Source organism: Ambystoma mexicanum, chromosome 3p (genome assembly GCF_040938575.1).
Source record: "Ambystoma mexicanum isolate Mex_15411 chromosome 3p, UKY_AmexF1_1, whole genome shotgun sequence".
NCBI lineage: Eukaryota > Metazoa > Chordata > Amphibia > Caudata > Ambystomatidae > Ambystoma > Ambystoma mexicanum.
The window spans coordinates 1,206,419,609-1,206,445,879 of record NC_090925.1 but is presented as its reverse complement, the minus strand read 5'-3'; the positions used below and the strand labels follow the sequence as shown (position 1 = coordinate 1,206,445,879).

Below are 26,271 nucleotides of genomic sequence, written 5' to 3'. Positions count from 1 at the left end.
CTTCGTTTTCAACACAATATATAGTGAATTGAAGCCCGCCTGGCCTTCCACGTTAGAGACTTTCTCTTTCTTCCAAAATAATGTCTCAACCAAAACGTTCACAAAAGATCCCCCTCTGCCGGGCTCAGACCTTTCACCACACTGTTCTCGTAGGTCTCCCTCTGTCGTGCTCAGATCTCTTACGATAAAATTCAACACAAGTTGCAAAGGGGGTCTCCCTTCCACAACCTTATTTCACTTTGGGTCTCCCTCTGTCGGGCTCAGACCATTCACAATAACTTTCAACACAAATTTTGGGTTTCCCTCTGTCGGGCGCGTACCACTTTCGGATGTCAAAGACTTTCAAATGTGCGTGGTTTATTTGTCAGACCACTGCAGGACCACTTTGACTCATAGTTCACTGTGTTACTTTCACTCTTCCCTTCTCTAGGAATTATTCTTCTTCATTTTACTTTTGCTGTTCATTCGCTTTCTCGCTTTAAGAAAAGTACCTTTCACTGAGACTTTTGAGTGGGCGACTTCCTTTCACTGGACCACTCCATTACTTATTATCGCTGATTTCCCAGCTGTTCTTTATATCAAAGTTCACTCACAGGTCTGCCTTTCCTCGCGTCTCAGCCCCACGCGTGCAGCCTTCGCTTACGATATATGTCTATTTCAAACTTTAACACACACCGGTCTCCCAGGTCGCTTGCCAACTCACCGGCTGTGTGCGTCTTTTTCTGAGATTTGTGATTTCAATTCAGGAGTCAAGGTTAGTACCACAGGCTTGGCCACGCCTCCCGAACTCTACCTTTCACCTGGGAGCGTCGCTGGCGTCCTTCAAACGCAATGTAGTCTTAACTTGTGTGGTCTGGCCTTCTCCACGTTTCTTTTGCGGCCTGTAGTAGACAACAACCTCCAGTAGGCAACCCATGCGGATTTCCACCCGTAGCTCTCGTCCTTTGGTCTGTCGCACTGCTCCAGTAGGCTTGCCTTCATCCGGTAAGCCCTGCTCGTTCTCGTGTTCCGCCTTGCTCAGAGTGTGTCTTTGGTTTCTGCCTTTTATTCGTGTGAGGAGAGCTAATTGGTATCAGGTGTATGCACTTAGGATTCAGTGCCTGCCTTTGTCTGACTTGATTAGCGGGACATGGCCTGTATGATGTGTTCAAGTCAATGTTGTTATTCTCAGTCACCCTCTTCCTCAGCCCAGTGTTTGTGTAAAAAGTAGGGGGAGATTTGGGGCCTCTGAGCATCCTAAAATATAGGATGGGTTGGATAAACAAAATAAGGGTGAATACCGCATCTTGCAATGGGTTATCTCACCGCCACTCTCCGAAGACCCCTCACCCAGGTGATCCTCCCGCACTTGTCCACCCCTAGGGTCTGGATCCAAAGGCGATGGCTGTGCCCTGGCCACCTGAGAGACAGATCCCCGGGGATTAGCGGGTGAAACACCCACTGGTTTCTCACACAACATTTAGTAAGTATATCCACCTGACATAAAACAATTATATTTGTCCCATGCACATAACCAGGTGTCAGTTTCTATATTCTTTATTGCCCAGTAATGTCTACAGGTATTGGGTTCATCCTTTTATTATTAATGTGCGGGACCTGGAATTACCCTACTAGCTGTTCTCAGAAGCACCCTTGACCACCTTGTTCAGTGCTCCTTGTGGATACGCAAACCTACGGCACATGTTTGCACACCCTCCGCAGAGCAAACCCTATCCTTTCCATCAATTAGTACCAAAAAGGCATTCGACGCAGCCTAACCAGTATCGGATAATCACTGATCACGAGAGCTAAGAAACTGAAACCATGATCCCTTGAGGCACACTCCTTTTCAACATTATACATCAAGACACACCTGGGACCACTGGCAGCCCACCTCAAAAGCCTCCACAAAGTGTTGCTAAGCACCGGTGAGTAACAGTAGCTCTTAAGAAATCCCTGCTCATCCCCTTTATCAACAAACTGAACACTGACACAAAGGATATCAGTAAACCACATCCCTATTTTCCAACCTGCCATTCGGGACCACAATGCTTGCAAAGGTAGTTATCAACCAAATTAGACCTCCGGTGCGGCTTGCACATTGTTAAACAACCACTTGTCAGACATTGATTATCTGATGTCTGACAAGTGGTTGTTTAACAATGTGTAAGCCTCACAGTAAGTCTAAGTTGGTTGCTATCTACCTTTGCAAGCAGGGAAATCACCCTACTCTCTATTAGGGGAGCACTTCTAAAGTCCTTAGGCCAAATCTAATTGCTGGCATTCATTTTACTGGACCTCTCAACTTCCAAAGACATTGACCCTCATTCTAGGTTTGCCGGTATCCCTGCGGATCTGTGACATCACCTAATTAATCACAAGCTGCCAATAGTTCAAGACAATGGGAAGTGTATAAGTATATACACATGACAAAAAGGCAAACATGGTGAAATTCTTACAGTCACTCAATATGTAGTGAACCATAACACCCAATGTGGGAGCTAAACAAAGGAGCAAAGGAGAGGGGGGGTGAGGAATCCCCCCGCCCACTCACAACACACACAAAGTGTCCACCAGTAATGGCTGAAACCCAACAATGGCAGTGCGCATGCATTCCCTGGTGGGGTGTCTCCACATGAGCTGGTAATGGGAAAGAGAGGTGTTAAATCAGTGGACACCCCAGTGTGTCTAGGGGCTAACATCCCCATTCTAAAATACAAAGATCACTCTAGTACCCAGATATTGGAAAAATATGCCACCAAAACGTTGACTTCACGCAAACCTTCTCCACTTCAGAATAATACTGAATTTGCTTCGGTTTCAGAAAGCCTGGCTTCACATTATCCTGGAACCCGAAGATACCGGACATCTGCACCCCCCACCCCCCATTCTACGCTGATGGTATTTGTCCCCTGCCATTCAGTGCTTGCCCGTAGAGCAGCTCACCTGGTCTTGATTCCACCCAGCCTTATAAGCAGTCCTGCACTGCAGACTCTCTGCATGCCTAGGTCCACCAGCTTGGCTGTCCTCTTTTATGCCAGCCAGGAGGAAAGCTCATCTCTGCCCCAGGTAGTTAGTTCTCTGAGAGCCTCAGAGGCTCCCACTGAGGGCCCCAACGTCCTTCCTCAGCCTGGATCCACAAAACTGCAGACCTAGGTTTGTGTTGAGCGCTTGTCCCTCCCCCCCCCCTGACCCCCTCCACAATGCGACTCCCCGTGGGGGTCCCTCACATCTATTTTTTACACCCATTTTCAAGTGTGCCAGACTCCACACCCGTAATTCCCGAGAATGCTACCAAATGGGGTTTACATTCTAATGTAAGACAACTAACCGTGTCTATCCTGGTGCTTTCGGATCTGTTTTCATTCATACTGTTGATCACCTGTATGTCGGTCTTTGGGATCTGTTTTTCTTTTTTACTTTTATTGTAATATCAGTTGTATAAAACAACCTTGTACAAACAGGATTTATCACAAATTCTCTACAAAACAATAAAACGCATCACGAAAGCTAAAATTCTATTCAATACAATCAAGCTCGAAATCAAACACAAAGCTTTTCTCACTAAACACACAGTCCCACTCCATTCCAACCTCTGAGTTCATTACTAATAATAATGACAATAATTCTTAAAAGATAGAGGAATTTCATAAATACAATCATTTTCTCTAAAGGCACAATATCTAACATTCTCCTACCAATATCATTATTTTGGTCTAGAGTGCATCATGGGAGTGAAGTGCATTTCAAGGCTACGGTGCATAAAAAGAATAAGGTGGAAGACACACAGTGAACACAACCTGTGTGGCCCTTGTGTCTTCACCATCTTAATTGAAGAAGCCCAGCGGGGTTAAACAATATGACCACACTGCAGGTCCAGCCAGTTTCCTCTCCACCAGTCAACCAATCACAGGATCCCAGCACGCGCAGGTGCTTCAAAGCGTGAACGTACTTTGACCAGAGTTCTTTGGAACAATGATGGACCGCCAGTACTCCAGGTAAGATGTCAGGTTCTTTATTGCCCTTGTCCTGTACTCCTCCACAAGACACGGGGATGGTAGGGGACACAAGATGACAAGGGAAACACCGGGCTCAGCCCCGCAACTATCTTCTCTGCTCACAGCTTCTCTCTTTCTCACCAACCGTCACCCAGCAGAACACTTCCACCACAACATTCCACAAGCACATGACCTCACAGGCATAGCTACTCGGTAAGCCACATTACTACACTTCTCCTCCCCTAGGAAACACATAAGCCACATTACTACATTCTTCCCTAATTATTGCAAGGCCTCACATTCCATCACAATAGGGCAGACTCTTGGCTTATTACAACATCTGCATTCGCCAGAAATTACATTATTTGGAACACGTGTTTACATTGCCTCACCGGTATGTAATACGTTTAGTCCGAATCTCAAATACTGAGACATCCGATAAGCATTGGGCAGCCTTTTCAAATAAAGCGGCACTATCTTCTCTTAACGACCAGCTGGAATGTTGTATAATGTATGGGAATTCACACCAGATGATGGGGAAGATGAGAGGGAAATTGGATTGGCAGATTTCCCTTCCTGAGGTGGAATTGCCCATGTCTATTTATTAGTTCAGTAAAAATCAAAAAAGCGAGGGCTTCCATACCCTCGCCAGATGGCAATCTGTTACAAGAAGATAGCTCATAAAACTGTGCTTTCTTTTATGGAAAATGGGCCTTCTTGCATGCTGGTGGCTTTGTCTAGCTTATTGAATGCACCCTTCCTTTCATGTTCAGCCATTCGCATGGAAGGCATTGTAGACAAAAGGGAGCTGACCAAATATCCTAGGCTCCAGTCTAGCTTATTGTCCAGGCTGCTTAATTATTACAAGCAATGTTTCCATTTTATTTACAATGTTATATGTTCTTCAGCACATCATCAATATCAGATCACATGTCTGTGTGTTGGGTGTAGTAATAAAGGCCGGGTGAGATTTGTATGCTCAGGTCATTTAGTATTCTGGCACTTGTGTCTATCCCTAGATGATTGGCAAAATGAAGCTCTGCTCTGGCCATTCTCCTTTTTCATAACCTGTTTATGTAAAGATGTTTTAAAGAAACATTCTCATGTTGCGTAACAATGTGATTTGTGTACATTCAAGCCCGATTCACAAACATGGGCATTCTTTTAGTTTGTGAAAGTAAAACATTCATAAATAATTGCACCTTGCTGTAACACAAGAACTAAGAAAGAATGGGTGGCGAAGGGCACAAATTGCAGACTGCACTTGAATCTCAGCATTCCCACTTAAGGGGTGTGATCTCGGGCCCTACATATTCTTTTGAAAAATAACAAACCCTAAAAGAGAACTAGCTCTCTGAAATGCTCATTAAGAAAAGCCCCACTGAAGGTTTAATGAGCTATAGTCTTGTGTTATATAAAACAGTAGTGATCACTAAAATACTACGCAGCACAAAGTCATTTGTTTCTTTGTGCCTAATGACAACACCACCTGAAAACCATAGCCCTTTTCTAATCCCAGTCTCTATTTGTACACCTTCCAAGTAGCTTTTAATCTGTTTCCACCACATATGCTATGGTATGCATCTTACTTTTTGCTTCCAATGTTTTTCTTTTGCCCTGTATCCAAGCTTGAGCAATTTTACATTCTGTGAGTCTGCTACCCTTATTATGCTGTGGTATGTGTGCCTTTTCATACTACGGCTGATGTGTCCTACATCTATACTATAGCCTGTATACATTCCTTATGGCTTGTATTGCTTATGTGCCCTGTACGTATGCTAGAACGTAGGTACACTCATCACGGACCGCTAATGTTACCCATGAAATGTCATATGTTTGCTGTTCTGTTTCCTGCTAGGTTGAATAGGTTAAGGGTAGACTTGAAGTTGGCTTCTGCGCTTATCTTAATTGCTGACAAGGCAGCATGTCAAGCATTGGGTTGTAGACGCAACCCGGGCGGGGCGGAAAGAAGGGTGAAAAGACATTTGGGATCCCACAATTTCTTTGGTTCGGATAGGGCCCCAAATGTGTATGTTCCCTGGGGCCCAAAATCCCTTAAAATGGCCATCCTACTTTCACTGACATTGTCCTTGTGATGGCATACCATCTGCAAGGGTTTTAAAGCCTTTGTTTTTTTTTTATTTCTATTAATAAAAGTATTTGTGTAATCGTGTTTTTGAAATGGGGGGTCTGCTAACTGGACACCCCTTTCATCATGCTCTGGGCCAAAAGTATGCTGTTTTGCTGAGAGAGTTTCCTGACTTCCCCATCATTAGTGCTGCAGTGGAACCTGCCAGCTCCAAAAGTCATGTACATTCCTGTGAGCTGCTGGAATACAATGTTCCCACTAGCATAGGTGGCTTTTTAATTCTCTGTGCCTATGATTCAAATTATAATTGTGTATCCCAGCCCCCTTCCCTTGTCAATAGCATCAATGGCCCTTTTGGTGTGAGGAAACCTGGTGTGAAGCTAATTCGTTTGTGAAGGGTGTGCTCTTTTATTCCTGTTCCCAAGGGCAGCTTCATGTGGAGTGGCTGTCTCATGGGGGAGGGTGTTGCCTGCCCTCATAAAGGATCAAAGAGAGGCAGGCTACAATCATGCTGGGAGAAGCAGATACTGCCTGGCTGGGGGGAATACACATACACATAACCCTTCCACAGTTTATGGCTTATATTTACAGTTTAAAGTGCCACGAGGATAGCAACTCTAATAGTTATTTTGTTTTTGCGACAGGGTGAATATCTGAAATCCAGCCCCTCTGCTACAAGGACTTGGCTGTCACTACAGCTGTCAAGATAGCATCTGTGACCTGACCTTGCTCTATACCACTGGGAGCAGACACTGCACACACATCAAGCTACTGATTCAGCATGGCAGAGGTGTACACCAAGTTTTTGGCATTGAGCTTATGAAAGGGGAATCTGGTTAGCAGGCCACACCTTCTGAGATGTGGAATTACCTGCAACATTGTATTACTTAATTTGAAATACACGCCAGGGCTTCCACACCTTTGTCAAATGGCAATCTCTCACACCTTCGCACTGAAGACCCTAGACTGGGCCTCCCAGCAATCCAGAGGTCAAGGAACAGCCATGAGCCCTGGTTTCTGCATCTATCTACTTGTGAACTACACTGACGTTGCCTTCCTTTCACAAGTTTATTTGTGCCTCTTGACATTGCTGCTTGGACCACACCGCGTTTTGTACCCAGTCGACCAACACACCAACCGAACACCAAATCACTGCCTGAGAAATCACCTAGAAGCCTGGCTTGATGTTGTTGAGCTACAAAGTCAAGAAACTAATGGTATTTGAAGCTATGTCTCCCTGGACCGCCCTTATTGCCTTTTAAAGAACATTTTCTTGAACATTGTATTTTGCTGCTCACATCATTTGCCTGAACCCCTTTCTTCATCCCTAAAGCCCTTTATTCTCAGTCTACATTCTCTGAGTTTCCATTACAAGGATGGCACTTTAGTGTTTTTATTTAGTTGTGTGCTTTTATTGTTTTTTATTAAAGTCTGTATATTTTGATACAGACTTTATTGGTACCACCAGACTATTGTTTGTGTTGCAGCTGGATCACCTCACTCCCCTCCCAAGAGTATAGCCTGCCTTCGGCCCACATTACCAAAAAACACAAAGGAGGAATACCTGGCAGTCTGGGCCTTTTTCATCTTTATGATTGGGATTATTCTTGCCTGTAATTATAATTATTTTCTCATCAATCTGTATCTCAGACCCGATTGTCTAACCTGTGATCCACTTGAAAATGATCTATGAATTTTACTTACCTACAGTAACCCAGACGATATACATTTAATTGTAGGTGATTTCAACATGCAGTTGGAACCCTGCCCACCATTAAATATCTTACTGCAAGAAAAAGATGAAATATTAGGTGTTCCTCCCAGTACAGTCATTCACCCACGGCATCTTGTCCTCAGGCACCGAGTAGCTGCATTGATGCTTTCTCAATTAAATACATGTCTCTGTTTAAAGAGACATTTTCCTTATTTCCTCCACATGGATTTCTTTTTACATTGCCTTCGGCCAAACATGAAGTAGTCATAGTATTCTTCATGGAAGACAGTCCCATATATGCGGCTATAGTAGTTGCCTTAGGGAGTTCCTCACAAGAACAGGAGTCCTTCTCCCCAATGGGGGAGTCTCTCCCAGTGATGTGCCACATTCCTCGACCCCTAGGGAGGGTCTTACGGAGCGGGCTCACCTGCCCAGCATCACAGGGGGAGACTCTATAGGCATTTAGCCACTACTCCTCATTGTGCTCCTGCAAAGCAGTAGTTGGTTCCTCACATTACGTGAACCAATGGTCGCAGTGGGGGTGCAATACATCCCACTAATCCCCCTCTTTGCAGACTGATTTGGTGGTGCTCGTGTCTATTGAGTGCCATCTGTGCTACGCTATTATTATTGGTGTAATTATTGAGCGCAGCGGACTTAGCTTCAGGAAGCAACGGAGCGCTTTACAATCATGGGGTGAAAAACCCAGAGGGGGAAGTAAACAATGGAACGGGAAGGTAACAGGGAAGGTAGAGGGAGAGCAATTTGGCAGCAAGTGTTGTAAAAGACAACCAGGCGAGGAAACTGTGGGGATCAGATCACCCGGACTCATGTAGGGTGGGCAGTGAAGACAGTAGTGTTACCTAGGAGCTCCAGGCTGCCAGCCACCTGAAGCAGTGCCCTCGCCACACTGTTATGTTATTTTGCATTATATAGCGCCTTACGTACCATTGGTATGGTCGGAAGCGCTGGTAGGTTGAACGCCCTTGGGAACCGGAGTTCAAGTCAGTAGAGAGATTAGAGAGAGTTAAAGGTGCGTGTGAGCACCGGATATGTGTGCAGCTGGTGTGGCATTCGTGTAATAGCTGCTTTTTAGCGGTAGGTGTGGTGGTTGAGAGATCAGGAGTATGTGATGTGTTAGTTCTTGCAGGATTTATCCAGACCGGATGTGGCTGCGTTAGGCCTGAGGAGAACACCTGGCTGGGGGGTGTGTAACCAGCAGTGTTTACTTAGAGTGATGGGGAGTATGCGGCAGATGTTGGTATGAGAACAGTTATACCGAATGGTGTCATAGTATCTCTGTGTTCTAGTTGAATGGTGGTGTAAAGAAGAGAGTAAGCGTGGTAATGTGATATGATGGGTTACATTCTCTTTCAAACTTTCCATGCACTCCAAACCATTCTAAGTAGGTCACGCAATTGTACGCGCTCCAATTCGTTCCATGCACTCCAGTCCGCTCCACTAACCACTGCAGTCACGATTTAGACTTCCATCTTGTTTCTCGCCCTTAATGGTTTTATGCTTGTTTAGTCGTCATCAAGCACTGCATAAGGTGGGCTTTACTGTGCAAATGTAGCCTGCTGGTCAGAGCGTATAAATGTGCCACACGTTATTATAGCAAACTCCCTTCACCTTAGTATAGGGCAGCGAAGGCAGGGACGGTGATTAGGGTGTGTGTGTAAATTAGACACGTCTACAAAAGATTCCGATCACTCTGTCGACTACTCCGTAACAAGCCCCCCTCCTGACAGTGCCAAATACATAATATTAACAGTTCAAATTCATATACTGAAACAGTTTATTTGATTCCCATAGCTATTAAAGACTCATTTTGTGACATCATTTTCTGTGATGCAAATAAGGGTGCCCCACGCATGTTTCGCCGCCCGGGGGGGGGGGGGGGGGATTGGGCGCAAATCCTAGGCCCTGGTCTGTGTGTGAGCATCCCCAGCGGCCCTCGTGTTCTGCTCCCCTGCATGTCGCTTGCATAGCCCCTAAGTCATGTCGCCGATCTGCCAGCAATGAAGCCGAGGAATGCAAAGGCTCTGGCGAGGGCGGCTGTCAGTGGCTGCACAGTTAAACAAGCTGCAGATTTATTGCAACATTTGACTCCATCTGACCCTTTTTATTTATTTCTGGAGTCCTCTGGCTCGCGGTTAATTGCTTCCATGTCTCGGGGAGGGGGTGCTGCTCGCGCTCGTGTCATGTCTCAGAGCTGTTGACGGAGGAGCCGGAGCTCTCCGAACTTCGTGGAAAGTATTGCGCCTTCTAATCGCTGCATTGTGATTGGATGGTAATGACAGCGGGCCCGACTTTGGTCACGCAACCCTAGGCCCGCCTCACGCAAAGCGTGCCCTGCCGCCATTGCCATGCGTGGGAGCCATCTTTCCCGTTTATTTAGGATCCTGTTTAGGGGGTGGGCAAAAATCCTGCCGGAGAAACAAAATGCAAATCTTAGTGCCGAGGTTTCCTCCTTTTATGACGCACTTTTGGTCTTTTGGGGGGGGAGGTTTTTTGTTACCGAAATTTCGTTTTTTGGTTTGTGGCTCGAAAGACACAAAAAGAACGACATTTCAGAGAAAATCAGTATTGAAAAGGGCAAATCACACCTTAGCCCCCCAAAATTTTGTTAAAAAAAAAAATCAATTTTGGACAGGAAAAGGTGCAAAACGCCGAATTCTGCATCGAGGGCGAGATTTGCCAGAACTCCATCAATTTGCCCTTGAAATGAAATTAGCCATTTTCGCCCACTCCTGTCATGCTTCTACACCCATCTGTAGGGGAAATTCGAGTTTCGGCCTTCACCTGGGCCGGTCTGCACCCATGCATTGGCCTGGTGTGCAGTGCCTTTTGGTACCCACCCCTTAAATGGCACTCACTGGTGTTCCTCTGCCGGAGGCCCCCTGGGCGGCTGCCTAGAATGGTTTTATTGTAGTGCTTGCCCTTGGTGGTTTGACAAAATAATTACTGCTCTGCTGGAGTAAAGGGATGAGTTGTGAATAAAAGACCTACTCCGCCACACTACTATTAAACACAGTGACCCAATCAGGAAGGTGAAACGGGCACGGCCCGATAGGTAAACCTCCTTTGCCTTATGTGCGTATACTGCTCAGGGGGAGCTATGCAAGCGGTACAGAAGCAACCCAAACAACAATAGTACTGTGATAACAAAATCTAAGGCTGCCCAGTCATGGTTCTAAAAAAAGGATCTTTAAAGTAACAAAAATGCAAACCACTCATAAAAGCATTAGTCGCCCTCCCCTTTAACAGAGGTGTAGCCAGGGTTGTCTAAAAAGCGAGGCGTGAAGCTAATCTATTTTGGCCAACAACAGTGACATTGACATCTGTAAATGCCCACACAGCGCTGCTGAGGCCTGAAGCTGATGTAGCTAGGTCCACAGCAGTGACATTACCATCTGTAAATGCCCACACAGCGCTGCTGAGGAGACATTCACAGATTTTGGGTGGGCCTTGCCTGCTCAGGCCCTACCCTGTCTATGCCTCTGCCCTTTAAGGCAAAACACAGAGAAGGCAGACTTTAAAATAAAGGGGCATTCTACCCAAGTCAACCAACTCAAAGATTTCAGCAACAAAACATCAACATTAACGAATTTGTCTTTCACAAGGTAGAGAAGGGGGCTTAAAACTCAATAGGTGAATTGGGAGGACAGTGCCACCACTTCACATACGTCTTTCAGGGCTCAGCAGAATTGTGAAAGGCTTTTCGGCTTTAAATAGGGGGTCTGGGGGTTTTCGGCATTGGGCAAAGGGTTCCAATTATATTGTGCTGTTAGGCAGTAGCCACGGCTTCTATGTTGGAAGCACTGTGAAATGGCAGGCAATGTCAGGTGAGTAGTGTTTGAGGACTCTGCGGCCTCTGTGTGGAGAAATGGAGGGTTGCCCTTGGCAGCAAGCTCGCTCGGCTGGTTTTACAAGGCTTTGTGGTACTGCAGTGATAAGGCTTGGTGGTCTACGTGGCTGGTGACCAGGCAGGGGTTGTCAAATTGGAGGTGCTAATAGACTCATTCTATGTGGAGATGGTGGAGCGTCTGGGTTGAGGTGAAGCTCTGAGATGCTTGAGGCAATCATGCAACAACATCAAAGAGGTATCTGGTGGTTTCCCTGCAGCAGCTTGGACAGTGTTGAAAGTACCCGCACCAGCATTGAGGTGGTTCAAAGATGCAGCAAGAACCAGGAGTCGCTTCCTTGGTTTCTAGGAGACCCACACCAGTGTATCAAGGGCAACTTGCCCTTGCTAACCAGGAAGGGGTGTACTTGCAGGGTTCTGTGGTTCTATGTCATAATTTCACTATTTGTAGGTCGCCTGACCAAAAGACATATTTTTTTTCCAGCCTATTTTAGGAGGCCTACAAAAAGCAAAAAAAACAACATTCCTCCCCCCATACTCTGACCCTAAACTCTGGTGCAATTAATTGGTAATCTGTGGTTTTAACCACCTGAACCCCCCCGCCCTCAGCCCCATCTCCTCCCTCCCCACCCAAGACTCTGCCAGCCCAAACATACACAAACCTACAACAAAACACACACTTACCCGGTCACCCTCTATGGTGCTTCCGGGTCCTGGCGTGGCTGTCAGCCCTGCGCGCACTCGCGTGGCAGGGGCTTCACAGTTCGATTTAGAAAGACCGCTCCGTGCGGTCACAGAGCTGTCTTTCTAAATCGTTTTTCTTTCAATTTGATTTTTCTAAAAAGGTCTCCTGACCTAATATCGGTTCTGTGGCGAAACACCAACGCTTTTTAGGGGTATAAATGCACATCTTAAGGGCAATGGAAGTGTTAATGGCAAAAACATAGTAGTGCATCCATTGCATCTGCAAGAAACACATGATGTCAAACCAGCATCACTTTTTTTGCAAATTTGCTGTGAATGAATAGTGTTTAATTTGAAAAGGAATAGGTGAACACAAGTTCTTGTTCTAGAGAAAGTGTTAGCAATGTTACACCACACACTGGTACTGTCTAGTTTGACAAATTCAGGAGTTTCACCCCCATCTCTCTTTACTTGGAGTAGGCGGCCAAACAGGGCGACAGAGCCAGACCTGCCCCAGGGGTGGAGTTGGGGAGTGAAGAGGGGCCCCTGTACCTGGCTCCGCTGTGTGCGTGCATACACATTGGTGTTCCTTTCTCTGGCCCAATGCCTCGCCATCTCTGTCTTGGCCAGGTGAAAAAGCACCAGACCCATGGATGGATAATGCTTACCAGAAATCAGCAACATGCTTAGAAAAACTAAAAGTACCACTATGCACCTGGGTCCAATAGGCCAGTCCCAGAACAGGAGGAACACACTAGTTGTCCTTATGGCACAGGACTTACCTGTCCCCATTCAGGAGCCAAAAGGGAGACCGGTTCCCAAGCCGAAGAATCCCAGATGGCGGGCTAGCAAATGGCAGGACTACCAGATGCTGAGGGCATGCAGAGGGATTTAGAGATGAGCCTGGAGAAAGCAATAATCTGAGGGGCCCAGAACTGTCCTGACCCCGTTACCTTTGGTGCTGTGTTAAAAGAAGTGACCAGAGGCTGTGGTTTTTATTGCAAACAGTAATATCATAAACAATTGGGTAAATGTGGTTCTCCAAACAAACACAATGATAAACAGCTGTTATCTTTTGGTCACCAGGACAGTGGCATCTACCTGGCCCGTGCCACCAACTTCTTCCCACGACTTTGCCAGCCCCATTCGTTGCCCTGTTATCCCTCTCGTCTTCTTTCCGTTAGGGTGGGTGGGTTTTGGGAAAAGAAGAAAAGAGTCTTCTGCATTCGCAGATGACTTTTGGTGCTCCGTGCGGAGTACCAAAGAGAACTGGCTTTCGCTCAGCCAGGTGTCTGCTCGTATTTGCCTCTGCACTGCCTGCAGGCATGCATGCTACCAGGGGCTTCCTGCCCCTATGTCCGGCTGGCTCGGACGGCCGTTCACACCTAGGTCGTTGGCCTTGTACCTCCTTTCCTGCCTGCACCTTGGCCCTGATGTTCCCCCTTTGTTGTCTCCCCCTCCCTCCAGTGTGGTAAGTGTTTGGGAGGTGGGGGCGGGGGGTGATAGGCGAGGCAGCGCGGGGCTGCCTCCCCCTATCTGTTACTTGCAAGGGCTGCCCTGCTGCCCTTGCTTGGTGTCCTGTTACTTTGCCCTGCCCCCCCCCTCCCCTGATGATTCCCCTATGCCCTTGAGCTTCATGGACATAGGTGAGCTCTGCAAATTGGGAGCCGCTGTGATAGGGGAGACGGCTGTGAACCCTTAAAAGCTGGACTAGACTGATGTGACTGCAGAGGAGGAGACCTGGGCCACTCTGCGGGAGGAGCCTTTTGGCAGAGCTGTGCAGACAAAGCTGTGCAGTCCACATTGAGCTGGTGAAACTCAGGCAGATGCCAAGCGGATAGGAGGACGCTGGCAAAGCAGGTGGCGTGTGAGAGCACAGCGATTCTGGAAGCCCTGTGCAGTGCATTGCTTTGTACACCGTCACATGCCGGCGTGGTAGGCCAACCCAGCAACGCATCCGAGGACGCGTGGGCATCTATAATGGCCTGGCACAAGCCTCCGCTCAAGAGCTCTCCTTTGCAAAAAGAATGTAAAAAGGTCATACTAGTGATCAGCAGTTCAATCTTAGCTGCACCCGGGTCTGGTGCTTCCTACCTGCACCTAGACTTTCACAGTTGTCAACATAATTCCATGCGTCTGGGCGTGAACTTCGTGACGGCTTTGAATTGTGCTTGTGTGTTTTTCCATCCATTACCCCATCGCCTCATGCAGGGACGCGCCAAGGCTGCGTCGGAGAGTGTCTGGCGTTCATCCCTTTGTGAATAGCCGAGTTTTGGCGCGAAGGAAGCTGGGCCACTATTCACTGAAACTTTGCCTTTTCTCCCTCCTCAGTCTGGAAACCGCCGCCCCCCTCACCCCCACAAGAACAGAGAAGGGATGTAAGGCTCCGTGATTCTGTCCAGACCCGGAGGCCCCCTGCGACCGTTTGCTTTTCCCCCGAGTCTTTATCTGCTACATGGCTCCTTCCACACGAAGCTGGCATTTTGACTTCCTCTAAAGTTGTGAGAGCCACCAAGTTTCCCTTTAAAGCTGATTATCAAAGCGCTGCCCACATCCGATAGTTGTCCCCCTGCCACACACTTATCCCCATGGGTTTCCATTGGGGGCCGTGAACTAATGGATAGACCCATTGGCTGCAGTAAAGACGGCCTGTAAACAGTGCCGTCGCCAGGAATCAAATTTAGGAGGGGCACAGAGGGGGCCAAAGACAAAAGTAGGGGGGCACAGACAAAAGTAGGGGGAGAACATGGTCAATGCTCGTCTCAGGTGGGGGGGCACAATGGGGGGCACAGGGTTTCACAAAGGGGGGGCGGACCCCCAGGTCCCACCCTAGCGACGCCACTGCCTGTAAAGCATCTCGCCAAGTTAAGAGCTCTCCGCTGATATCTGTCCTCAATCACAGGTTAAAATCCACATGCATGAACACATGCAAGCTGCGTGAAAGGCTATGTGAACATGTGCTCTTATTAAGGTTGGCTTTCTGTTGCTCCGCTCTGGAGTGGGTGCCTTCTCGGAGGGGAGGACGGGGTGTGGGGGTGTGGAGGGGAGACTGCTTAATAGAAATCCCACACTGGACGTCTGGACATCAACCGACCAATTGCCGCCCCTCCCCCCAGCACTCCCCCACAACCACCCCCCAACCATATTTCCAGCACTTCTCCTTTATATAAACTGTATATAATCTCATATGTGCAGTTTTGTCTGTGAATCGTGGCATGTCAATTCAAAAAGAGCGCTAGCTCTAAATGATATTACATGGCTTGTTGTACAATAATTTGCAAGCCGGTCTCGGTGGCACAGTCAGTAAAAGTTGTGACTTGTACCTGAAAGGTTGGGGGTTCGAGGCAAACCTCCAACTACAAAATTGTGAAAAATAATTATGCTTTTAATTGCCGTAGCCCCCCCAAACATGCAAACCCCGGACGGGATTTCAAAAATGAAAAAACTCCCGGGACGGAGGGTGATTTCCCCGGACTGTCCCGGGAAAACCCGGACGTCTGGTCACCCTACCGTGCATAGCCCTACTGTACCCACTTTCACCCCCATGACTGCGGTGCACTCCCTGAGCCCCGCCTCTGGGATCCACAGAAAGCAGGGTGCACTTGATGTCGGTTGGCCCCTATGGTTCGATGTTGAATGATTAATACCTGAACCCGATGGGACAGGGTCCGACCGGGCATGAAATTGTCTCGGGCACAAACGAGAAAGTGGGCCACCGTTGCAAATGGGAATTCATTCCTTTTGTGACACTGTTTGAATAGTACCCACGGGGGAGTTTTTGGCAAACTGTGATGCAAATTGTGCATTTTAAAGAATAATTATTCAGCAACACTGGTCAAAACTACTAGCCGCAGAGTGAAGTAACTCATGAAACTGGCCCACATTGGCCAAAAAAGTGGCCCAGTTTGCCCCCAAAAAACTGGCCCACACCAGCTTTTTGCGTTTTTGGTTCGGCCATGGGTTTATTGCCTTATATGCCGGTCCGAGTGCCGATTGGCGGTTAGGAAAAGTTTCATAGATTTGCCGTTAACGTACTAGATGTAACACACCTGTACTGTAAATTCAACTTTTGCAGATGTAAGCATCCAACAGCCCTCACCAAAGTTGCTTTCAAACATCAAGATTTAGATACGACCAGTCACAAGAATTTGCCACAAGACCAGTTTCTCAGAGAAAAGACCAGACGCCATCTAGCCAGGCAGAATGTTGTGTTGGGCGTAAGGTTGGACTCAAAGTTGGTTTCGTTTGTCACTAGGGTGTGCCAGAAATTGGCAGCTAAATGTTGGCAATGGTGATTTTTAGCAACAATAAAATATATTGCAGCATTGGCATCCCTGTACAGAAGCACATATCCCGGCCGGCTCAAGGGGGCCAAACAGGCCACTAAGGGCGATCTGCAAATATGTAGCGGCTCCTTGGGCAATGGGGTTATTTTATTTGCAAACTTCCATACAGCGCCCACCCCACTAGGCAGCCAACTCTGAGAATTATTTTTAAAACCAAGCTCAGGGAGGAAGTACAGAAGACGAGAGGAGGGGAAGCTAAGGAGGGAAGCGAGAGCCTGGGAGCAGATGGTGTGTTAGTGTACTGTGATGATGATGATATTATGGGTTCTGTAAAGTTTCGTGGACTCCCATTTGGTGGCTGCCTTTCTGTTTTTGTCATCATTGTGTCCCCCGTCTTTTTGGCCTGCTGTCTATTATCTGCATCAGGTCTGTTCCCTTGTCTCTTTGATCTCCTGGTACTCTTTTCCCCAACCTACCTCATCGTTAACCTGGTTGTCCTCCTTCCTATTCCCTTGGACTCCCATTCACTGTAATCCTAATGGGGTCCACCCAGGACAACCTGGCCACTACCCTCCCCCCGACCACCTGCATTCTCCCTTCCACCTCACTGGAATTGGCGGGAGCCTCTGCAAACCCAACCCCCTTCCCAGCTTGATGCAATTTTCAAAACGCGTTCCTCCCCATCTTGTCATCATCATAGTGTGGGCCCCTCCCCCCCGTCATTCTCCTGTCTCTCGGCTTTGCAGCTTTTTCACACTTCCCTAGTAACTTTGACCCACTTGCATTGGTCCCCTGCAGTGCGTCGAATTTGCAGGCTGACACACTCGCCGCGTAATTTGCTTGGCTCGTGCAAACGGGCACATATCGTTCAAGAGCAGACACGACCAAATGAGCTTCCTTCTCCCAAGTGTGGCAAGGGCCGATCTGTAGGCCGTGTCTTATTCTGGGCAAGGCATGGGCCATTGCTTAGAGGGATTGGCTGACAATCCATGCTCTGTGCCCCGCGTGGAATGGGATGGTCCCTAGGATTTGGCTTGCATGATATCCTGTGCAAAATGTATGTAATCTCAAAACCCATAGGATATAATGAACACCCTTTGGTTATAGGACATTATGGGTCCCTTCTAAGAATGCATACTAACCTCGAGTATTAGAGCAACGCGCAACCTGCTGAGAGAAAGAAGTTTCCGGTGACAGCTGAAAACGTACACAAATCCCAATTTGCCCCCCAATTATTTAGGTTCGCCCCCTTTACTGCCCTAGAAGGCACTGCTCATGACTTCAACGAAGGCCTTATAAATTACATAGCTGATGACACCACATATTACATCACCAATGAAGGAACCCACTAAACCTTTTAAAAGAAAATTCAGAAAAATATTTGAACCCACGTCAAAAGATAGAAATAATAAACGTGCAATTTGGAATTTGCTAAACATGATGTCTGTCACCTTCAGGTGGTCATGTCCCAGCTTTGCTGTTTGAGACCAGATGTGGGGGCGCTCTCATTGGACAGTATCCCGTCTCTCTTGTTCTTTTCATGGCAGCTTTAAACGTATCCTTCACGTTGTGTTATGCGACGCCTTGAGTTCCTTGTAAAAGAAAACGCGTGTGTCCCGCACTTTAAAAGAGCAACCACTGCGCTCGAGAACAGATGCCACTGCACAAAACAGACCTGATTGGTCGCTGTCCGTCAGGATGTTCTTCTGCGCATGCCCATCAACTATTTACTCAGGCAATTTCTTGAAACTGTTTTCGGTTTGACTTTCAGGGTTCCTATTTCGGGTCTGCTAGTGGATGACGTCAGTGTTTTTGGAACAGGTTGTTGGAAATGACGTTTTCTGTGAGTTTTTCCTCTGCCTGTCTCCTTCGTCCGTTTCCACTCACCATTGTTGGCTGCCTTGTCCTCCTTGGGAGAGGCTACTTTCCTGTGCCTGGTTCCCCACCCCAGTCGAAATCGATTGGTTGGCCTACATGTCATCTATGAAACACAGACAACTGTGAAAAAATGATTCCCTCCCCAGGTGTGTAGGTATAAGTAGTGGCTTACACACCTACTCGGCCCCACACTACTACGAAATCCTGAGTGAAGACAATCATAAAGACGAAACAGGTGCAGCTCGACAGGCAAACCTCCTTCGCCGTTAAGCGTAGCACAGGACGAGGGCAGGCTAACGGTTCAGGAGCCACATGAGCTGGTCCAGAAGCAAAGCCACCAACAGTGCGGGGCTATCAAACTAAAAGCATGTCCAGCCAAGGTTCTATGCAATGGGATCTTTACTTAAACGAACAAAAATGCACACAACTTATGAAACACTACGCCCAGAGAAAGAGGACTTTAAAATAAAGCGGTACTCTGGGTTTGCAGACAGGAGTGCCCAGGCAAAGTGTCAATGCTATTGGGTATAACTCTTAAAGCGGTAGCAAAGGGAGCTTAAAAGTCACAAGGGTCCTTCAAATCAGACCAGGGGGGTAGGGCCACTTTCAATACCTTTCAGTTCTGGTCTTTCAGGACTCTACACTGTTGAGCCAGGCTTCTATGTGCTTTCTGAGGCAGAGATTCGGCATTGGGGTGGTGAGCTAGGTGACGCAGTGCAGCACGTGGTGTTTAACACGTAGCAACGGCTCGTGGCATGAAGAAGCTTGGAATCGGCAGAACACTGGTTCAGTGTATCTAACCAGCGGCTCGAGGCGGGAACTAGGGCCCAGCTATTCCTGTGACCTCTGGGCTGCTAGGAGGCCCCATCCAGGGGCAAGGGGAGTTCTTTATTCTGCCCTTCAACACCAGGAAGGTTCCCACAGAGGACCTGCAGGAACTGCTGCTTCCACTGAGCAGGAACCTGCCTGTTTTCAGGCTGCAGGGAAGGCCTTGGTCCACATAGCTGTTTCCCCCCAAGAATGCCCCTGCGATGGTTGTGCTAGGAAGACTCTGGTCCTCAGCTGTCTGGCAGAGGAATTTGAAGCAGACTGTACTCCCAACCTGGTTCCAGGTGTATCCTTCAAGTGTCCAAAGATGAGCAAACTAAAGGGAAGGGGTTCCCCTTTATATATGCAAAATGCTACAGCACAGTGGTCCACAGCAAGCCTGTCAAGGGTCAAATCCGGCTACTGTAACAATTGTCCTTTGCCTGCGGATATCATGCTAACAGTGTTTTGCCTGCAGGAAGTGGGGAAGGGCGGACATTAAGTTTGGAACCGCTAGCAAAATCCAAGCTGGTGAGACCCCTCTGTGCTGAATCCCTCCTCTCAGCGGCTCTAACTCTGCCCTTTCATCTGTCTACCTGGCATCAAAAGGGTTCCATTAATCGGCACCATGGTGTGAGGTGGCCACTGTGCTAACAGGACTGACTGTGAAGCATTGGTTCCCAATGGGCGGTTCTGTTCCCTAAAGAAAGGCAATAACTCTTCACAGGGGGCACACAGAGAGGGCTTCATGGGCTGGAGTTATCATGGTTGCCGTGGGTACACCCAGCCTGATAGCTTAAAGCACACCTTGCCTGTCATGAATAAGTCATAGTCAATAAAGCTGACAATTACATTATGTCAAATATTTGTGGCTGTATAATAGTTTCATTTCAGTAGCCACCATGTCAACACCAGCCTTGGCTTCTATTTAGATATTAATCTGCCACCAGGGTGCTCGTGTACATAATCATGATATCTTGAACCAGAGGTGCATATGGTTAAAAATCCACCTGGTCTTTGAATTCTTGAGCACTGCTCCTGGAACCCACATGTGATCTTTTGAACCTGTCCAGTTGCCAATATGAGGCAGTTTATGGGATGTCTGCCAACGGTTACAACAAGGTGCATGTGTGTATTATGCGTTTCAAGATGGTGCACATTAAAGTCTCATCCGATTAGCCGATCTCACTTTCAGAAATAGAATTACCTGCATCATTTTATCATTAAAAAATAAAAAATAAACTCGGGCTATCATGCCCTCATCATAACCTAAATATCAGCAGATGAATGGCGCGTCACAGAGCCCAGATTGGCTTTGTTGTGCAGTCATCCCCATCTTGAGCCTGGAGATCATCGCCAATATCCATCTTGCATTCAATAAACTGTTTGGGGGCCAAGATGGAGGTTGCTGTGGGCATTGGGCTGTCCTTCATGGTCTTCCATAAGAGACCACGGGCATTCAGAGAAGAATTGTTGAACACATGGGGATACCCCAAGCAGGTTAAAGTTCAGGGATGACGCTGAGGATAGGCAATTGGTAGTCATCCAGGGCTGCGGAACCAAGGAGGCACTGCAGGCAGCATATGCCACATGCATGCCAACTGCAGCCTGTGTTCCCCAGGGGCTGCTTCCAGGCGCAAGGCGCATCCATAAAAATGATAGAGAGGCCATGCATACACACTGTCCACTGCTCAGAACACCGCTCGGTGTATTGCTTCATCCATAATAATGAGAGAGAGGCCATGCATACACACTGTCCACTGCTCAGAACCCCACTCAGTGTATTGCTTCATCCATAATAATGAGAGAGAGGCCATGCATACACACTGTCCACTGCTCAGAACCCCACTCAGTGTATTGCTTCATCCATAATAATGAGAGAGAGGCCATGCATACACACTGTCCACTGCTCAGAACCCCTCTCAGTGTATTGCTTCATCCATAATAATGAGAGAGAGGCCATGCATACACACTCTCCACTGCTCAGAACCCCACTCAGTGTATTGCTTCATCCATAATAATGAGAGAGAGGCCATGCATACACACTGTCCACTGCTCAGAACCCCACTCAGTGTATTGCTTCATCCATAATAATGAGAGAGAGGCCATGCATACACACTGTCCACTGCTCAGAACCCCACTCAGTGTATTGCTTCATCCATAATAATGAGAGAGAGGCCATGCATACACACTGTCCACTGCTCAGAACCCCACTCAGTGTATTGCTTCATCCATAATAATGAGAGAGAGGCCATGCATACACACTGTCCACTGCTCAGAACCCCACCGAGGCCATGCATACACACTGTCCACTGCTCAGAACCCCACTCAGTGTATTGCTTCATCCATAATAATGAGAGAGAGGCCATGCATACACACTCTCCACTGCTCAGAACCCCACTCAGTGTATTGCTTCATCCATAATAATGAGAGAGAGGCCATGCATACACACTGTCCACTGCTCAGAACCCCACTCAGTGTATTGCTTCATCCATAATAATGAGAGAGAGGCCATGCATACACACTGTCCACTGCTCAGAACCCCACTCAGTGTATTGCTTCATCCATAATAATGAGAGAGAGGCCATGCATACACACTGTCCACTGCTCAGAACCCCACTCAGTGTATTGCTTCATCCATAATAATGAGAGAGAGGCCATGCATACACACTGTCCACTGCTCAGAACCCCACCGAGGCCATGCATACACACTGTCCACTGCTCAGAACCCCACTCAGTGTATTGCTTCACCCATAATAATGAGAGAGAGGCCATGCATACACACTCTCCACTGCTCAGAACCCCACTCAGTGTATTGCTTCATCCATAATAATGAGAGAGAGGCCATGCATACACACTGTCCACTGCTCAGAACCCCACTCAGTGTATTGCTTCATCCATAATAATGAGAGAGAGAGGCCATGCATGTATTGCACATCAGTGTATTTGACTCCTGGCAACTTCATGCATTGCCGTCTCCTATGATCCCCTCGTGTATCAAAGGCTCATGTAACTCCCTGGGGCTTCACTTCCTGTGATGTCACTTTGATGCCAATACATAGGCAGACCGGGTGCTCTGCGGGTCTTTTGCCACATGCGGGTCTGGTAAATCCCACCAGTGCCACTGTTGAGGTTTCAGTAACCATCATTGCAAAAGCTTGGCTCTGGTTGTAATGTTGTTAGTATTGTTTCAAATGTGTTAAAAGTTATTGGAGCGTTTGTATGAAATAAAACCACATGCCACAGCCTTTGAGCATTCGCGTTGTTGATTGAGAATATTTTAATGTTTTATTATTTGTTTGTTGTCCTCTTTTCAATGTAATTGTTAATTTAATTTTCTAATTTAATTGTCAATTTAATTATTAATTTCAATGTAATTTGTTTTTTTTTTTTTGCAGGTCCTTCTGTAAGTATCTTGGAATGTTCTATCTTCATTCAAGAACGTTAAGTCATTGTGTGTTGTGTGTGGTTCACTGAATGGAATGTCATTGGTTTCTTGTGGCCTATGCGTCTAAAACAAAACGCTGCTTGCTATACTAAAAACTCATGGGTCTGTCGCTCCTCATTGTGGTAAGGTCATGTGACCATTTTACAAATTTAGTTTTAAGCCAGTAGTTATCTTAATCTCTTCCTCTTGTCAATTAATTTTGTTTACCGCAAAAAGCCTTTGGATTGCCTCATCTAAGCATGAATTACCTATAAAAATCTCTGTTTTTCCTTATTTAAATGGCATGTGAACTGTAAATATCACTGTTGTATGATTGGCAAATTAAAAAAACTAATTTGTATAAAAATTCCAATTATGCCAGTTTCCCGTGAAATGACATCCTAAGGGCATTTCATTTCTTGGCTCCAATTAAAGGTAGATTAGTCATATAATTGTTGAGTGAAAGGTGTCTTGTGTTTCATTTGAAAACAGTTGTCTTATGACCATTTGATTAGCAAATCTCTCCTCTCTGATTACGATCACTCCCTGCTGAGAATCAGCGGGGCACATCAAAAGTTATTCTAAGATAAATGAAAAGCCATTAGCAGCTCTTCAGTAATTTCCAAAATAAGGATCTGTAGTAGATGCTTGAAGTGCTTGACAGCGAAAAGGAAACAGGTCTCCCGCTCTGGGGTCCCTCTGAGAACAGTGCCTGCTTTACTCTTTGCCCACCATGTGGCCCTGCAGAAGGTCAACCAGGACATAGAATTATAAGGACTGAAACCTTGACATCGATGTTACGTTGCTGCTGCCAAACCGCAGGCCCCAAATAGCATGCAGAAAAAGGAAATCCATACCTGGCAAAATGCCCTACTCCATTCGGGAAATGCAGGTCTAGTGCTGTTTTTCCATTGCATTTTGGTATTTGTAGTCCTGTTCTTCACCACCCTTACAAACCTGGGCTGAAGGTTCTAGAATGGAAAGAAAAAAAAGGACTGGACTAGCATTGCCCTAATGGAATGGGTCCTTTCAAAATGTATGGTAACTTCAGCATGGGGTCATGTACTGCCGCGAATGATGTCCTTTCTTGCGATCCTGAAATCCTGGAGGCAATACACACAACTGGTTCTCACTTTTAACCCCAAAACTGCTGAAAATCTGTACCTCACATTCTTGGGACTACTTTCGCAGTGAGAAGAACTTGATGTACGCGTTCGGTCGACATTTGCAATTTAATGCGCGAGGCACTGAAGCAACATGCGCAGTGAAGGGGTTACATTTTGGAAATTGGTCATTTCAGCTATCACGAGTTGCGACCTTGTACGCTTTGGTGAAAGGCCGGCTCTAGCAAGGCGAAACGATAGCCCCGGGCATGGCTTCCCCTTTCCTGGCATGCCTTATGTGAATTGGTGAAAATAGTGCATTCATATTATAAAGAGGTCTGCAGCCAGTGGCTCGCCAGATGCTTTGGATTATTACTCCCATCAGCCCTAGGCAGTACAATCAATGGTGAGGTATCATGGGAGTTGTAGTCCGTAAGATCTGGTCAGCCCCTGGTTGCAGACCCCTGATTTAATAGGTGCTATAGGTTGCTTTGAAAGGAAAGTGATGGATCCGAGATTCTTACCTCAAGATATAGGTGTACTGAGTGCTTGTGTTTTTTTTTTTGCCTGAAATGCACCAAGGCCAAAATGCCCCTCTGAGCCTGATGTTGGGTTCTCCGGAGAGGACCCCACTAATTTAAAGCCACTTCCTTCTGCCCGTCCCAGCTGCTGGTAGTTGACCCTTTGCACTAGGTCCTCCTCTGGGAATTCGGTGTAGGGACTTAGTGTGAGGGATTACTGGCTGTCTCCATCCTTTGGGGACGTGCTCACACCAGGCGTGTCCTCAAGTTGAAGCAGAGGAGCACACCGGCCTAGTGGATGGAGCACATCGTCAATTACATTCGCCTGTTAACAGCAATAATAGCTCATATTTTCATGGCGTGCTTTTCAAATACACACTTTTGCAGGGTCATGACGCTGCAAATGGCAGGAGTCACTGTCACGCGCCTCAATAGCCGAGATAGAAGTATCATTTTGCTGACGCGTTATTGGTCAGATAAGAGTACATATGAAAGATGTGCCCATCCCTCAAATATGCTGTAGCTTTTATGTGACCACCTGGTGGATGCGTTCATCTATTCCATTATTGCCTTCTTGACCACTTCCCGCACTACCCCTGCCATTAAGTGGTGGTATATCAATGGTGGGTTATAATAATTGAAAGAAGTTGTAAGACCCTTCGAGATAACCCTTTCCCGTTGACATAGATCCAGGCACGTTTATAGCACGGAAGCAAGAGGTCAAATTTGCTAGAACAAAGCCCAATCTTGTTTCTTGAGCGTGGACAGAACCACTGCTTAACAGTCTGATGTGTACATTCTTGGGATTATAGCTCAGGGGCATGGCGCTCGTCTTGGAAGCAAGACGACATGGAGCACCACAGGTTCGATCCCCGGGTCCGTGCTTTGAAACCTCTGGGTATTAAGCTTGTTATAAAAAACCTATCATATCATATAGCTGGATTACTTGCTGTCTGGGCTAAGTCCCTAAAAACTGACCCCACTATCCCAACTAACAGGAGTTGTGTGTTGTGTGTTGGGTCTTGTGAATGAGGCCCAGCTGTATTTCTTGATATTCACAGCTCAGTGTGCAGCTAACGGCTCTGCAAATATCATCAAAATATCATCAAGCAGTGCTTGCACTTCTGAAATGGTGTCGGCTCCTTTTGAAACCAAGGTTTCACCCAGTGGACAACCGGAGTCCTCTGATCTACTGCCACCATCACCATTTTCCAAGTTCTCTGCCCAGTTCCCCCTGGATCTTGTTCAAGGACTTTGACATTAGTGCTTCGACTGCAAGAGCCTTTGCCGAGGCAGTCCATAATCCCATCGTACTCATGCTTCCAAAAATTGCATCCTGGATGTTCTTGACCCACTTTAAACTTGATGATATTAAAACTAATACCTTTGTTCTATCCACAAAGAATAATGTGTCTTATTTTGAAGGTGGGCTGCAATGGCCTTGGTTGGCTTGTAACTTAAGCCCGATGGCACAATGTAATAGACAGTTAATGGTGTACCCAAGCAGTCCGCACCTCAAAAAACCTTCCTAGAACCTTGAGATCTCTTCTAACAAATTAATGACCAGTCTGAGAATAATTGCTTGACAATCATAATTGATATATTCCTAAACAGCCTGTAGAGGAATATATCAATTATCCCTTTTATGTTCTTTAAGTCTCCGAAAGAAGAATTCAAGGATCTTACCTTGATTTTCACACTAATCAATGAGTCCATCTGTTATTTTATAAGTCACCCATCACCTGGAAGTCCCAGAGATGATTCAACCCTTTAGCCCCGGAAGAAGAGAAACCATTGTAAATCTACAATCAATGGCAAATTAAGTGTGTTAAGGTCTACCCCAAAAACCCTCTCACTTTCCCCCAAAGTACCGAGTTTAGCTATTAGCTTTTGGGATATTGGGACGTAAGATGAAGA

General features: G+C 46.8%; 1 protein-coding gene across 1 annotated transcript in view; it reads left to right on the top strand.

The window, feature by feature from the left end:
- Positions 1-25,612, top strand: part of LOC138580045 (collagen alpha-1(XXIII) chain-like) — a 981,844-nt gene extending 956,232 nt beyond the window's left edge. Inside the window, exon 4 of the mRNA XM_069650277.1 lies at positions 25,416-25,612. Within this exon, the coding sequence (XP_069506378.1) occupies positions 25,416-25,612 (197 nt within the window). The remainder of the gene's footprint in view (positions 1-25,415) is intronic.
- Positions 25,613-26,271: the final 659 nt, after the last annotated feature.